The sequence below is a fragment of the Epinephelus moara genome, chromosome 21 (genome assembly GCF_006386435.1).
Source record: "Epinephelus moara isolate mb chromosome 21, YSFRI_EMoa_1.0, whole genome shotgun sequence".
Classification (NCBI taxonomy): domain Eukaryota; kingdom Metazoa; phylum Chordata; class Actinopteri; order Perciformes; family Serranidae; genus Epinephelus; species Epinephelus moara.
This window is the reverse complement of record NC_065526.1, coordinates 9,338,495-9,352,837: the sequence shown is the minus strand read 5'-3', so window position 1 is coordinate 9,352,837 and position 14,343 is coordinate 9,338,495. Positions and strand designations below refer to the sequence as shown.

The 14,343-nt window shown below is 40.9% G+C and overlaps 2 protein-coding genes and 1 long non-coding RNA gene across 4 annotated transcripts in view; 1 reads left to right on the top strand and 2 right to left on the bottom strand.

The window, feature by feature from the left end:
- mrps14 (mitochondrial ribosomal protein S14) overlaps positions 1-14,343 on the bottom strand; it is a 252,315-nt gene that overhangs the window by 86,685 nt on the left and 151,287 nt on the right. The gene's annotated exons all lie outside the window — the stretch shown is intronic.
- The window catches only part of LOC126383264 (uncharacterized), an 80,101-nt gene that overhangs the window by 10,004 nt on the left and 55,754 nt on the right, over positions 1-14,343 (top strand). The window lies entirely within an intron of this gene.
- Positions 975-12,492, bottom strand: LOC126383263 (uncharacterized protein KIAA0040). 2 transcript variants are annotated; one of them, XM_050033774.1, is made up of 3 exons: positions 12,322-12,492; positions 9,348-9,444; positions 975-2,298 (listed from the first exon to the last, which is right to left on the bottom strand). In XM_050033774.1, exon 3 carries the CDS (start codon positions 1,599-1,601, stop codon positions 1,269-1,271), a length of 333 nt encoding a protein of 110 aa, XP_049889731.1. In that variant the 5' UTR covers positions 1,602-2,298; positions 9,348-9,444; positions 12,322-12,492; the 3' UTR covers positions 975-1,268. The 2 variants fall into 2 exon arrangements, with proteins under 2 accessions (XP_049889731.1, XP_049889730.1); XM_050033773.1 differs by lacking the exon at positions 9,348-9,444.

Genomic DNA, 14,343 nt, shown 5'->3' with positions numbered 1-14,343 from the left:
GCCGTGATATACAACATTATTGATAGTATTAATTAATTATTAATGATATTCAAATTATCAAATTTAGGTTTGAACTTATAAAAAAATATATATATTCGAATATATTTCTAACTTCGATTTTTTTTTTTGACAGCCCTAACACACATATTTACTGCTGGTCTATTCGCACGGGATTAGTATTACCTGGGGTAATTGTCCGGGACCCTTTTACAGAAGGTAAAAGTCGTGGTAATCTTTACTGACATCGTGCCGTAATGATTACTGACATGGCACATTTGGACGGGACTAAAATCTCTGGTAATTATTACTTTACCCCACGTCCCTATATAAAACTAATCCCGTCCGAATAGGGCTTTAGACACAAAAACATGGGAAAATGGGGTCCAGGTTGAACTTACTTAAATCTAAAACTTCAGTAAGTACAAGCCCAGAAAATTTTACTGACTGGTTGTTGTGTTAATCAGCGCATTCAGATATCTTAGGGAAGAATAACAGATTCCAATTTTATTTTCTACTTCTTGGTCCTTTTCCTTACATTCAGGTTATGAATCGTGCCTTTAAGGCTCACTTGACCTGAATACAACACCACTCAAAAACCAAACCTAGGAGGAGTGTCTCTCCTGCGGCCCACACTGTAGCAAGTAAAGTAAGAAAGCAGGAAAGAAGTAAAAATGAGATAAGTTCTACTTTTCTTTCTGCATCTTGTGAGAGAAACTTTTTGGACATCAGTGGCTTTTTTGTTGTTTTTTAAGGAAGTGAGTCAAACACGAGTCTAGATTTCAGCCTGAATGTGAAAAGTAGGCAGTGTTTTGGCCATCTGAACACTGTGCACTCCTTAAATTGGCTCTCTCTCCCAAATACAGATGCAGTGAATTTCACATGGGAGCTCTAAGAACAAAGTGCTCTCAATAACACTACTTCTCTCACACGCTTTCTCTCTATCTAATCCACTCACACAAGCACACGCACACATATTTGCAGGTATATATGGCTCTGCATATTTCTTCCTTTATGTACCACACACTAAAAAGATCATACAAAATGTTGTAAACATTTTCCACACATGACATCACATGATTACAAAATAACAAGAATCTGTACACTGTTTACAACCAAATCTGTGCCCATGACAATGTGAGGTCTCTCCCATTGGTCTAAAGTGTCCTTTGAGTTCGAGCTGGTTCGAGTTTCACTCTTTTGAGAAGCTTGGTCAGCTCGACTGCACCAACTGACCCAGGATCAGAAATTTCAAAATATAAAATGGATTCCTACACCATGGCCAGGGCGACCCTGTCAGGCGTCATCGGCCCTGTCTTGACAGAGATCCACAAGTCTTCAGTGTTGGCTGAATTCTTTTTCTTCTTCGTTTCTGACCTTGCGGTTGCCATGGCGTCTTTGCAGCAGCAGCAACAGCAGCTGTTGGCATGGCGACAGCAGCAGCAGTGGCAGCACACGACAAAAGTGGTGAGGAGCACCAGCAGGGGAAGAGTTAGGAGGACCACCAGACAGACAGTGTTGAAGACCCCCTGGTCGTGCTTGTCTGTAGCGAAGCTCCAAAGTTGGTTGAAAAAATCCTGGATGCTGTCTGTTCTTCCATCCATGGCTTTTGGATACGGAGCTGTGACTCCTGTTAATTGACGCTCTCTGGCAGTTGTAAAGTTTTAATAAATCCTTTAGAGGGTTGTGAAGTTTGCGAGTCAGTAAATGTGCATATTAGGCAGCTGGAGTCACACGGATTATCAAGATATGGAGTTAATTTACCTCCTTTATCATAATGTGGTTCCAGCTTTAAAGTTGTACAATATGAAGTTTTATTCTTTGCTCAACAAAACATCAAACGCCCACCGACCCAGCAGCTGTCAGGTCAGATACATTAAACTTTCATGTGCTCCTGTTTTCTGCTTCTAAAGATCAGAGTTTACAGCTCTATCTGATGAGGCTTGTTGTATATGCGCTCAGGCTTGGGTTGTTTATGTTAAATGGAAACGCTGGAAGCATGGAGGTTGACTTCATGTATGGCCTCTTCCTTGAAGTGTCCTGTGAGGTGGTTACAAAGCCAACGCGTTCTTTAAACAAATCAAAAAGACCAAAACCTGATTTGTGTATAACAAGGTTTTCTTTGAAATGGCCCCGTTGTGATGATCTTGATGAAAATCCGTGTTTCAGCCAAGTTTGTTTACGCTGCTTGGCATCCCATGGACTGTTTTCTTTCCCTTTGTCTTCCTGAGTCTTCTCCTGTCCTCCTGCCCTTTGGCTTTCAGTTTAGTTTTGCAGAGAGGTGGTTAAATATGGGTGTGTCTGTGGAAACAAAAGAAAGAGAAAGTTAACATGGACAGAAATTTGGTTTTCCAGCAGACAGCTCTTCTCCCTCTCTCCCCTCCATGCCTCCAATCCATCTTTCTGTCTCTGTCTTTAACATCTCTACTCCTGCTCTCCCCCTCTTGTCAGAGTCAGCTTCAGATTTTCAGCTTTCCCCTCATTAATACTGCAGAGGAGTCATTCAGGATTCAGGGCAGATCTCTCTAAGAGTCCCACTGAGAAAGACAGGGGCAAAGAGAGAGAGAGATAGAGAGAAGAGGAGAAGGAGGAGGAGGAGAGGGAGATTGTGTCTGAGAGAAGGCCAGACAGAGATAGAGGTAACCAATCTTTCTAAGAGTCCCGCTGAGACGGAGAGTGTCAGAAAAAAAAAAGACAGAAAGGAGAGAGGTAAGCTGGAGAGAGACCTGCTGCAGGAGATTCATCTGAATATACCCGGCTAATGGCTCCCGTTGGAGGAGATAGATGGGCTCTGACTTAAGTTTTCATAAATGTCTGATTGTCACATTTTCCTCTGGCCTCGGATGAAATCTCCTAACAGCTCTCCCGGAGAAGAAAACACGAGGCAAGGTGCTTCAATGGGTGAAGTAGGTCTGCAACAGACAACTCTTGGAAATAAAAGTAATATTGTTCCCTTCTTCTCCGAGACTGATTAAGTCTGAGGCCTCGCGGCGACGTCTTTATTTAAACGGTGTTAAACAACTATAGTTTTTCAAATGATTTCAAACACCATTTGACTCAAGTATGTCCCCTAGATTCTCTATAGCTCACGGCTACAGAGCTTCTTTGTATTCTAGATGCAGGAGGGAGAAAAGATTTTCATCTCACATTTGGCTGCTTCTTAGGCAGAGAGAGAGGGAGAGAGGAAGATGCACCTGCAAGTGGAGAGCAAATAGATTCGGCGTGGCTGTCGCCGTGCGTTGCGTCTCATGTGTGAAATTGGTTTACCCGCAGACAGCCTGCTAACTTCCCTCCTGTTCATTTGCTCAACAGGAAGCTGAGCGCTTAAAGCTAAGTAGCAAGAGTCATCTGAAAAGTCAAAGTGTGAGTTCAGAAGGACAGCTCTCGCTGATCTAAAATAAATATCCACATTTGAAACTGTGCTTTTTGCCACGTGTACGGCTTTTTTTTTTGTTTACTTATTTTTATTTCAATGTGAAAAACAAGGTCACATTTGCAGCTGTGCAGTTTAGGCCAAGCATCTCTGAGGACTGTATACTTCTCTTTATAGTGTACTGTTTTTGCAGTTAGTACACAAGAAAGCAACACACTTTATCGGTGTATACGAACAGGAAATGATGCAATACGTGCACTATACAGTGGAATTCAAATTGCGGCTATACAGTGTCACTGCCAGTTAAACTTAACAAAAACAAAACCCCACTACTTATTTTTTCGGTTTCTGAGGTGCTCCTGAACTTTTGCAGCTGTGAGAAGCTCCACTGTTTCCTTTGTGCTTTGCATTGTGGGAGAATATTACTAGCACAGAGATTTTTTTTTGGTATGTATACTGACAGGGCTGCAACTACTGATTACATTCAAAACATTTTAAAACATTAGAAAGCAGTGAGAGAACTTATAAAATCCTCAACTAGAGCCTAAAGCACTGTTTCCACCGAGCAGTACGGTATGGTACAGTTCAGTTCAGTATGCTTTTTTCCCCGTTCCCTCTGTGAAAAGTTGTGGATGGTACCAATGGAACCATTCCGTACTGTCCCCATTTTTGGTCCCCCCTCCGTTGGGGTACCTAGCACACAGATCTGGTACTAAAAGGTGGAGCTGTGAACACTGCAGTCTGTTGATTGGTCAATAGAGGATGGTCATTCTGCTCAGGGCTGAGTTGTGACGGGTTTTGAGGCTTGTGTAACCTTGGCTTATACTGTGGAGAGTTTTATTAGTGGACTGTAGCTATAAAATGAAAGGATGTTTCGCTGCCTCCACCAGCAGCTGTAGACTAAGAAAAAAAATAATTAGATTTTTAGGGTGGAACATTTACTTGTAATGTTACTCAATGCATGTTGAGTTGACAACATGAATCCAACAGCACACCTTAAATTTCACTGTGACAACTTTGACCGTGACTTTACTTTTTATATGACATACACTCAAGCGTTTATTACCTCCGCCAAGGAGGTTATGTTTTCACTGGTGTTTGTCTGCAAAATAACTCAAAAAGTTATGAACGGATTTTGATGAAATTTTCAGGAAAGGTGGATAATGGGACAAGGAACAGATGATAATTTTGGTGGTGACTGGTTGAAGCAAAGTGGATAAAATAATAAATAAATAAAGTCTATCGTCTGACGGCCTCAGCAGCAATTCTAATTTCTAAAGACGGTGAAAATAGCGCCATTTGGTGGCTGGAAAGTACGTCTTGTTCTACTTGCTAAATATTGTTGTAATTCTAAAGTTGAAGTTAACGTTCTGTGTTCGAAAAAAAGTAAGTCAAAAATACAAAAAAACATTATATTCTGTGTTGGTACAAAATAAAAACGAAATAAATACACCACAGTGTCCCCATGGTGAAGGCATATATAACCTAATAATGATAGTGATGCAAATAACCTAATTGTGATGCAGGCTGCAAAATCTGATGCAGAGGGGGAGGGAATATCACCTACTTCTCTCTGAGTGCTTTTCTAGTCTATATATTAATTTCGACCGGGTTATATGAGCTGCATATATTCTGATCCTCACTCCACACAAAAGAAAAAGCATCGCAGAATGTCGTTCCTGTGGGCTCCGGCAACACTAAACCCTCGAGCTTGTCTGAGAAGGACTAAATGCACAAACCTGCTATTTTTAAATATCCCTTGGATATTCCGCCCATTTAAGAGTACTGTTTGCAGTGGAAACACTAAATGGACCGAGAGTCTAGGTACCATGTCTGAAGGGTTACTCTTGTTTCCAAAGGTACCATACCGAAAGTGTTTGGTGGAAATGGGACTTTAAGCAACTTAATCAAATGCCTCATTTTGTCCAACCAATATTTCCAAACTCAACTAAATAGGTCCCAATTAATTATTTCTGTTTTACAATTAGATAACTGATGAATCTTTGCAGCTCTAACACAGACTCAGGGCTTAACAAAAAGGATTGTGATATCGCCCGGGGCAAGCAACATGCCACATCAGGCTGGTAAATCTAACAACTCAATTGCCAGATCAGACAAGTGGTTAAAGAAAGAATTTAACACATTGTTTTCTCCGGAGCAGATAATGGTAGTAGCTAAAGAGTGAACCATCTCAGGGTACCTAGTGGCTTAGTGGATAGAGGAGGCATACCATACATGAAGTCAATGTGCTGCCACAGCAGCTGCAGGATTGATTCCAGCCTGTTGCCCTTGGCTGCATGTCGCTGTGTTAACGGAAGTATTATACAATTAATATGTAAGAATGAATTGAGTTCAGTCACTCTGTGTTTGAACTGACCAGTGACAAAGGTTTGCAAGTAAAGCATTATCATAAGATGTTTTTTTTTTAATTACATGTTAAATGCATGTTTTAAATTTGCTCATAAAAATGTTGGGGGTAAAAAAGTAAATTTATTGCAGAAACTGTTTTTACACTTGACTGAGGTATAAAAGCAGATGTATCAATCGAACAAATTGCGATAAACTGCAGTGTAAACAGGTTTATAGTATAACTGGTGATGTGCATGAGAGTTTAACCTCACTCAGCCCTCCCCTTCACCGAAGAGACAAAAAATGGCTGAAAATGAAAATATTAGATATACGTGGACTGTCATGATGTTGCACCCTCTTCTTCTGCAATGGTTTAATGGCACCCTAACGGAGATTTAGCGCCACCATCTGTTAATCTTGATGCACTCAAGTCCTTATAGTTGCATAACAGTTATGAACGGACACATACATTATTCACATTTCCTTTTGCTGATTTTCTGGAAATTCAGTTAATATTTAAGCTGCATTCAGATGAAAACTTGACTATAAACTCCACTGCACATTGTTGGGAGCCAGAATGTCACTGCCACATTACTCTTGGTCATTTCCTTTGCTGTAGGTACATGTTGTTGTGATGAGCTTGGCTGAGCAGCAGCACCTTTGTGTACACTCTGATCTCCCTCACATTATGAAAACACTGTCAACACGACATGCTGGAGTCACTGAACAATAAGTCTGTAGTGGAGAGACAAAGGCCGGGAGAGGTGTGATCTAGCTATGTGAAAGAGATGACTAACAATGTTTCAGTGGTAAAGTCATTAAATGGAATGGATAAGTCACCAAGTGGTATGGTAATTATAGTCTCTGGCCAGGAAGAATGATCATTGTTATTCCTCAAACTGTTGTCAGAGTTCGCATTAAGCAACAGTGAATTGTTATAAAGGATCTTTCAGATTATCAGTGTCGGATCTTAATTTGTCTTTCCTGTGTGCTCACATACAAAGACAAGAAAAGTAGTTGTTTATTGTTTTAAAATAGAATATCTTCCATAGGGCTGTACTGAATAGTTTAAAGCTTCAAAGCTTTGTTCAGAACATTGACATTTGAAATCTAAATCAACATATGCAGATAAAGGTATATGATATTGGAAAATATTAGTATTTTTGTGGCTTCCGAATAAGTTAAAAAAAATAGCCGCCCACAGATGCCATAACAGGAAATATGATGAGCTCACTGTCTTTAGTTTAACTATAACACCATGAACTGACTATCTTGACGGTCACATTTAAAGAAAATATGAACAAAAATCCCCTAACAAACATCCCCTAAATAAACAGGCCCTTACAAAAACAAAGTTCAAATCAATGGGGCAGTAGATGACTTCATCAAACAATAAAAACTAAGATTTACCAAATAGGCAGCAGTTAAAGACTGTAACCCTGTGCCGTCTTCCACGCTCCACACTCGCTTCAGCACACCTGCCTTTAATTAAAGGTTCCCATGATGCCAGGTCAGGTGGCGCATTAAAGTGACTCAAAAAATAATAGGAAACTAGGACTTGGTAGAAATGGCTCTAGCAGGTATTATACTATTTGTAGAATTAGATTCCAGTGGTGGCTGCTTGGGATTGTTTCCGACTTGTGTGATCCAAACATTTCCACAGCGTTGTAAAGTCCAAAAGTCAAACTTTATTGACAAAAGATAGAAAAACAATGCAAAGGGGCTGTGGCATTTGCTTTTGTTCAAGAGGCTAAAAACCCCCCAAAATTACCAGAATGCACTGCGCTGCACTGGACTGATATAAACGTTCCTGCTGGTGGGTGACGTAATGCGAGCTCGTCTGTTTAACTCAGGAAACAATATGGCAGCCTGCTGGTAACAAACTGTCTTGAATTACATTTAAACTGTAAGCCAAAATATGTTTCTGAAAACAGTTCTTACAAGAAATAGACGACACAGTTACAGAATCTTGGTTCATATTTTATCAGAAGCGCTGCCCCCTAATAGTCGACCGAACCGTAATCGACCAGAAAGGTCATTAGTTGGCAAGATATCATTGGTTGCTTAGTTGCTTAGCCTTGTCAAAATAAATCAAAACCTATGTGGACCATGTGGGAATTTAATTTGAAAGGACAGACACAGGAAGTGGCCACGCTCAGCAGTCAGACAGGAGTCAGGTTAATTTCCAGGGCTGGTACCTGCAGTTATTCCACAGGCTAGTTAATAACATGTCGGGCAGGAAATCCAAAGTGTGGGATCATTTTGAGAAGGTGAAGGACGAACCCAAGGTGATATGTAAACTCATCTTCATTGGTCGACTACAAACATGATGTATCATCTGAAACATGGAAGTAGCTACATGCCCATTAGCCCACAGCGTCATTAACAGGCGGCTCGCTCAGTGTGTGACGTGCACTTATAGATAAAATATAGGCCTATATTAATGAAGGTTCATTAGTATGGTTTTGTATTTCTCTGTAATGTAGCACAGTGTTAACAATGTTACTGATTCTATTCTTTCTCACACCTTCAACTCAAACCATTGTGTTGCCCCGCCCAAAATATATCATTTAATAATTAAATTAATATCATAAACATGCAGACGACTAGTCGACTAATGGCCCTTAATGACTATGGACGACTATGTCGACTAGGAAAGTTTTCCTGTCAACAGTTTTAAGATCAACAGTTTCACTGTTTGATCCACATTTTTTTCCTCTTTTATAATACAGGAAACAGTATGGCAGCTGCTTCTGGTTCACAAATTCTTGTATTACAGCCAAACAGTGCACTAAAATATGTTTGTGAAGTAATTTTTCTTGCTGAAAATATTATTTTTATAGATTATGTTTAGATTATGTGTCTGTATTGTCTATTTAAAAATACAGTAACAGAACTTTGGTTTATATTTCATCAGCACTACCTAGTTTTACTGTTTGATTGAAGTTTGGTCTGAGTTTGAGAGAAAGAGAGACACGGCTCTCTGTGGATCTGCTTCTTTACTCTGTCCGTAAGTATTATCAGTAGTTTGAGCAACAGCCCTAGATACTCAGGGTGGGAATTGCCAGGGGACTCATGAGACGATATTATCATGATACTTAGATCACAATATGATTTTATTGCGATATTGCGATATGCTGAGTCTTGCAATGTATTGCGATTTATTACCTTTTTTCCCAACTGCAAATTATTTCCCCAAAGGAAAGCTTCAATTTTACCTCATGAGATAAAGTTTTCAGTCTGTTCATCTGACTTTACTCATTTTTATTGCAGCAAAATGTGATGCAAAGCAAACAGACTGACCAGCACCATCATACAATCTGTCGTAAATGCTGCATACACCTGACAAACTGAACTGTTGGCAATTTAACGCTCTCTGAGAGGCCAGATTAAGCATGGGAGTTAAACACTTCACATGCAGTTATCCTGCTAACTGAATGGCAACACCCATGTTAGCAGCGTTGTCTGTTGCAACCACAATCCCCCAGTCATGTGCTGCATTTTGCAGGAGGTCTGCAGTGTTTGCTCCGGTGTGACTTTTGTGTACTAGTCTAGTTTGGAGAACATGAGACAGCAGTCGCCAGTCCTCTGTTAAATAATGTGCCGCTATACATATGAATCCACTGACCTTGAAGTCCAGGCGTCACAAGTTAATGCCACCCTTCCTGCTGTACTCAAAGACTCCTCAACTTTATGCTTCACTTGTCTGTAGAGGTTTGGTACGACTGTGTTGGTGAAAAAACATTGGGACAGAGTCACATACCGACGGAGTGCTTTTAGCGTGTAACAAAAGCCTTTGTTTTAAACAACGCTGTATGGACGCACATCTTTGCACATGAAGTAGGTGATGAACTGTGCTATTCTCTTAGCTTTCTCAGAGTTGGATGGTAGTTTTTTCAAACTTAGAGCGTCCAGTGTTGGTTGTTTTTTCAGCGGAGCGGGTTTAGCGCTAACTTGGTGGTTAGCGGCTAACGCTATCTCTGGATGGCGGAGTGTGAAGTGAGCCCTCGTAGTATTACCAGAGTATTTTATTCTGATATGACACTGCTTGCAAATCACGTGTCATATCTAAGTCCTTCTTTCCTTCCATGTTACAAAGAATCCGGGGCGTCGGTGGCTTAGTGGTAGAGCAGGCGCCCCATGTACAAGGCTGTTGCCGCAGCGGCCCGGGTTCGACTCCAGCTTGTGGCCCTTTGCTGCATGTCACGCCCTCTCTCTCTCCCCCTTCCACACGTGTCTGTCCTATTGGGTTGGGTCGGTATGAGAAAAAAAAAAAAAAACGGTCTGGTTTTTGAGAAAAAACGCATCAAGTCGGTAATACCGGATTTTCGCCACTTGGGGGCGCAATTGACTCATTTAAAATAAAAAACGACCATAGGACAACAGAGTGACAGTAACACGTTGTTTCTTTTATTCCTTACAAATAAATTTGCAGTTTTAGCTTACTCAATCAGTGCAAACAAGGGTTGCCTCCTTCGTCTGGCTCAAAGTCAAAGTGTTGCCATATTGGCGCATTCTTTGATTTCTTCAAGACTAAATTGTCCACCATTATCGACTCCCCGTCACTGTTAAACAAACTCCAGGCTACAGTAGAGGCCTCGGCGCATGCGCACTCGCACCCCCTAACTCAGTCCCTGCCCCACCCCCCTCTCTCTCCTGCTCGCTGTGCGCTTGGCGAAGAGGCAGACACAGGTGCTCACAGACTCGGGTCCAAGACGGAGTACCGAACTGAATTGGTATTACTGAGAACCGACCCAACCCTACTGTCCTATCCATTAAAGGCTAAAAATGCCCCAAAAAATATCTAAAAAAAAAGAAAAAAAAGAATCCAAAATAAGTCCAGACGTTTGATTTAAACAGCAATGGTGCATTTTTGATGGTGCCTCCATCTTTGTTTTGATGAACTTCCTGCTAAATTCTGCTGAGACCTTTGCTGCACCATCTAGTGGACTAAAAAGGTAATTGATTCTATTATTCTAGCACCAGAAGTTGTATTAAAATGTGTATTTGCAAAGATTAATGATGTATGTAATAAAAGATAGATGCTTGGCGTCCGTGTATGAAAACAATATCGCCATGCACAATATCATAAGACTGTGCTGTATCGATTTTTTGCCCCTACCCCTAATAGATACTAGCCACATTGTTATGACTCCAATCTCGTCGAAAATCGGAAAAGTACGCTTTTAATGTAAAAAAGGACTGACTAATTTAATCCAATGACTCACTTCATTCAAATTGATGATTCTTTTATGGGATTTAAAAAACGTTTTTTTAGGGTGATGATGTCATGAAATATGACAGACATTTGAAGCCTCACTTGAAAAACTCTAGAGGCTTTAATGTCCAAAAAATAAAAATAAATAAATCAAAGTGACATTCGGTAAAGCCCTAATTTTCCAGCTCAGGTAGTTTCACACTTGAGTGTTTAAACTTTTCTTTGATTGCCAGTTTGTGCTGAGAGTCTGTTTCTCAGCAGGCCACTGAGAGGAACAGAGGGTGTTCACACAGTAAATGTTGATGGTGCATGTCTGAGCTGAGGTTAGTTTGTGGTTTAAAGGCACAGAACAGAGGAGGTCATGTTAATACAGAAAATAGCCATGCGTATACAAAATAAGGACTCTAGGTACATATTACACAATGAGGCCGTGGGCTTTAAATATTTCCCTGCCTCATATTATCTAACTGAGATGCCATTCTAAGACTCTGACAGGGTACTTCACTTTCTCATGACATTGTGCTCTCCTGGAGTCTTTCGTATACAGGAAAAGGCCACTTCTGGGGCACACAAAGCCAGGAAGGGGCTGAGAAAAATGTTATGATTGCACTCAGTTAGCCCCTGCTGCTTTTTAAGGAACATGTGCGACCTAAAAGACAAAGTTGTGACAGAAGGCGAGGCAGGAATCTTTAATGACTCGCCCCGAGCACACGGTCAGAGCAGATCGCTCATCAGTTAGTATGAATACACAACACTTTGACACGTTCAGTTTGACTCGAGTCGGCCACCAACAAACTGTTACAGGCATTTTTTTGTCTTGCAGAAAACATGAGCTACCTTGGATTATTTAGTGCAGCTGTTTCGCTTGAGTAGCTACAGGCCTGCTGATAGTCGGGAGGAGTGCAGTGAAAAAGAGCAAGTGCTCAAGCCCGTTACAGTTCAGACTTGTGTCAACTCGATCCTGACTGAGTGAAATGAGCAAAGTGGAGGACGTTCTTAAAGAAGGAGCAGCAGGAGGAAACTAAATTTATCATTAGGAGCCAAAAACAAGCACCTGAACAGAGCAAAGCTATTGTAAGTGATTCATGCAGCAACTTTAGAGATTTTAAGAAATGACAAATTTAAAAGCACATTAAGGTGACACTCAGTACTCAAGGTAAGAGGAAACTTATCAGCTTATCTTTCTAGCCTGTCAAACATCCTGTCAAATCTAACCACTGCCACAACAACACTTTTTTTTAAATAGGAGTCTGCAACAGCAGTAGCACTTTTGCCTCTGTTTTCCACAACGAAAAGCATCAACAGCTTATATAAACCACTCACAACAGTTTGAAAGTATTTCAAGTCGCTGGCACTCAAGATCTCTTTGAAAGCGGCACCTTACCTCGCAGGCACATGTGAAGTGGCAGGTCAACTCGCCCCTCCTGTCTAATCCAGTCAGCTGCTCAAACTTCTGTTGTTTCTGTTTTGGCATCTGGTTTCTGCTCTGTTCTGGTCCCCCTCACCCAGACATCTTGACAAGTCTTCACTTTCTGTTCCTGTTTCCCTCTCTACCCTTGTTTCCCGTCCTCCTCCTCCTTCTTCTCCTCCTCCTCCTCCTCCTCTCTATGAGTGAGTGTGTGTTTTGGTCACAACGTCACTGCACCCTGCCCACTTTGTGTAAGAATGGGCCCTCTGTCTGTGTGTTTCCTACATGGGTAACTGGATTCTTGTGGTTGCTTTACTCATAGAGACGCTGAGTGATGTCAGAGAGGGAAAGTTAGGTAAACTGAATATGAAATGAAATCATAAGAAGGCTTTATTAAATGTCTCAAAACAAACTCCCCATGTTAGAATATTAAAAAAAGGCTCCACAGCACAAACCAATCTGAAGACCTTGCAACACCAGCCAGAAGTTGCAGGCAAAGTTGCAGCATTTTACATAATAGCACTAGATTACCACAACACCACTCCACCCATGTCGGAGTCCCAAAATAAATAGGGGAAATGAAAACTGTTAAAGTGTGTGTGTGCATTGTTCGTACCACCTAGTATAGGAGTGAGATCCAATTGAGATACGAAAGAGTGAGGTCATGCGTCTGCGCACACACACACTCACTGTGCCCGTGGCGTTTTGGTCAATGCCCTTTCAGTTCAGTCAAGCAAAAGAGTATTTTTATTCAAGTAAGAAAAAAGTGTTCTCCTGACATTAAGCAGCAGTCTATTTATTCTCTAATTGTGAAAGGGGGAAGTGAGGAGCTAAAGTGCACTGACTTGAATACTGTGCTCACAAACAGTACAATGTTGGCTTGTGAGCATACAGTAACTCAAAATGAGGTGAATGTGCAGCTGCATAATCAGGTCACACAACCACTAAGAAATTCCTTTTTAAAAGAATGTTCAAAGGGCACCTATTATGCTGATTTACAGGTTCATACTTTTATTTTGCATTCCTACTAGAATGTGCTTACATGCTTTAATGTTAAAAAAACAACAACACTATTTTCCCCATACAACACCTATATTCACCCTCTGTCCTTTATCGCCTGTCTCCTTAAGTCCCTCTCCCAAAACTCCTGTGACTGTAACAGAGAATAGCGGCACTGTCTACAAGGGAAAATCAACATTAAAGTCCTCTGAACCAAAATCTTTACAACCTCACACGTTCCAGCAGGAATATGATCTGAAATCAGGGATAAATTAACATCAGCAACCAAAGGTTACAGAAAACAAAAAAAGATTACAAGATTAAATGGCTCCCTGATATTAGCATGTAGCTATATATAGCAGTGTGCTTGCAGCCGGGGAGTGAATGTAACAGAGTATAGCAGAACTTTCTAACGCGAAAAATCATCAATAAAAGCTTCTCAACCAAAATCTTCACAACTGGACATGTTCCAAGAGGAATATGATCCAAAATGGGGCAGATATTAACAACACTGGCAAACAAAATTACATGTTTCCCTCTTGTTAGCATGTAGCTACATGTAGCAGTGTACTTGTAGCCGGGGAATGAATTTAACGGAGTATAGCAGAACTTTGTAATGCGAGAAATCACCAATAAAAGCTTTGCAAATAAAATCTCACAATTGGACATGTTCCAACAGGAATGTGATCTGAAATTGGGAAGAAATTAACAACATTGGCGACAGAGGTTACATGTTTCCCTCTTTTTAAGGATGAAAGCTGAAGTGTTTGGGGCACCATTATCTGCTCAGATTCAACTAAATGCTTCAAAACTCACTGGACGATGCTTCACAGTGCAGATGGACATTGACCTGAAGCATGCTGCAAAAGCAACCAAAGACAATTTTAAGGCAAAGAAGTGGAATGTTCTGCAATGGCCAAGTCATATCATCTGACCTGAATCCAACTGAGCATGCGTTTCTCTTGCTGAAGACAAAACTGAAGGCAAAACACCCAAAAC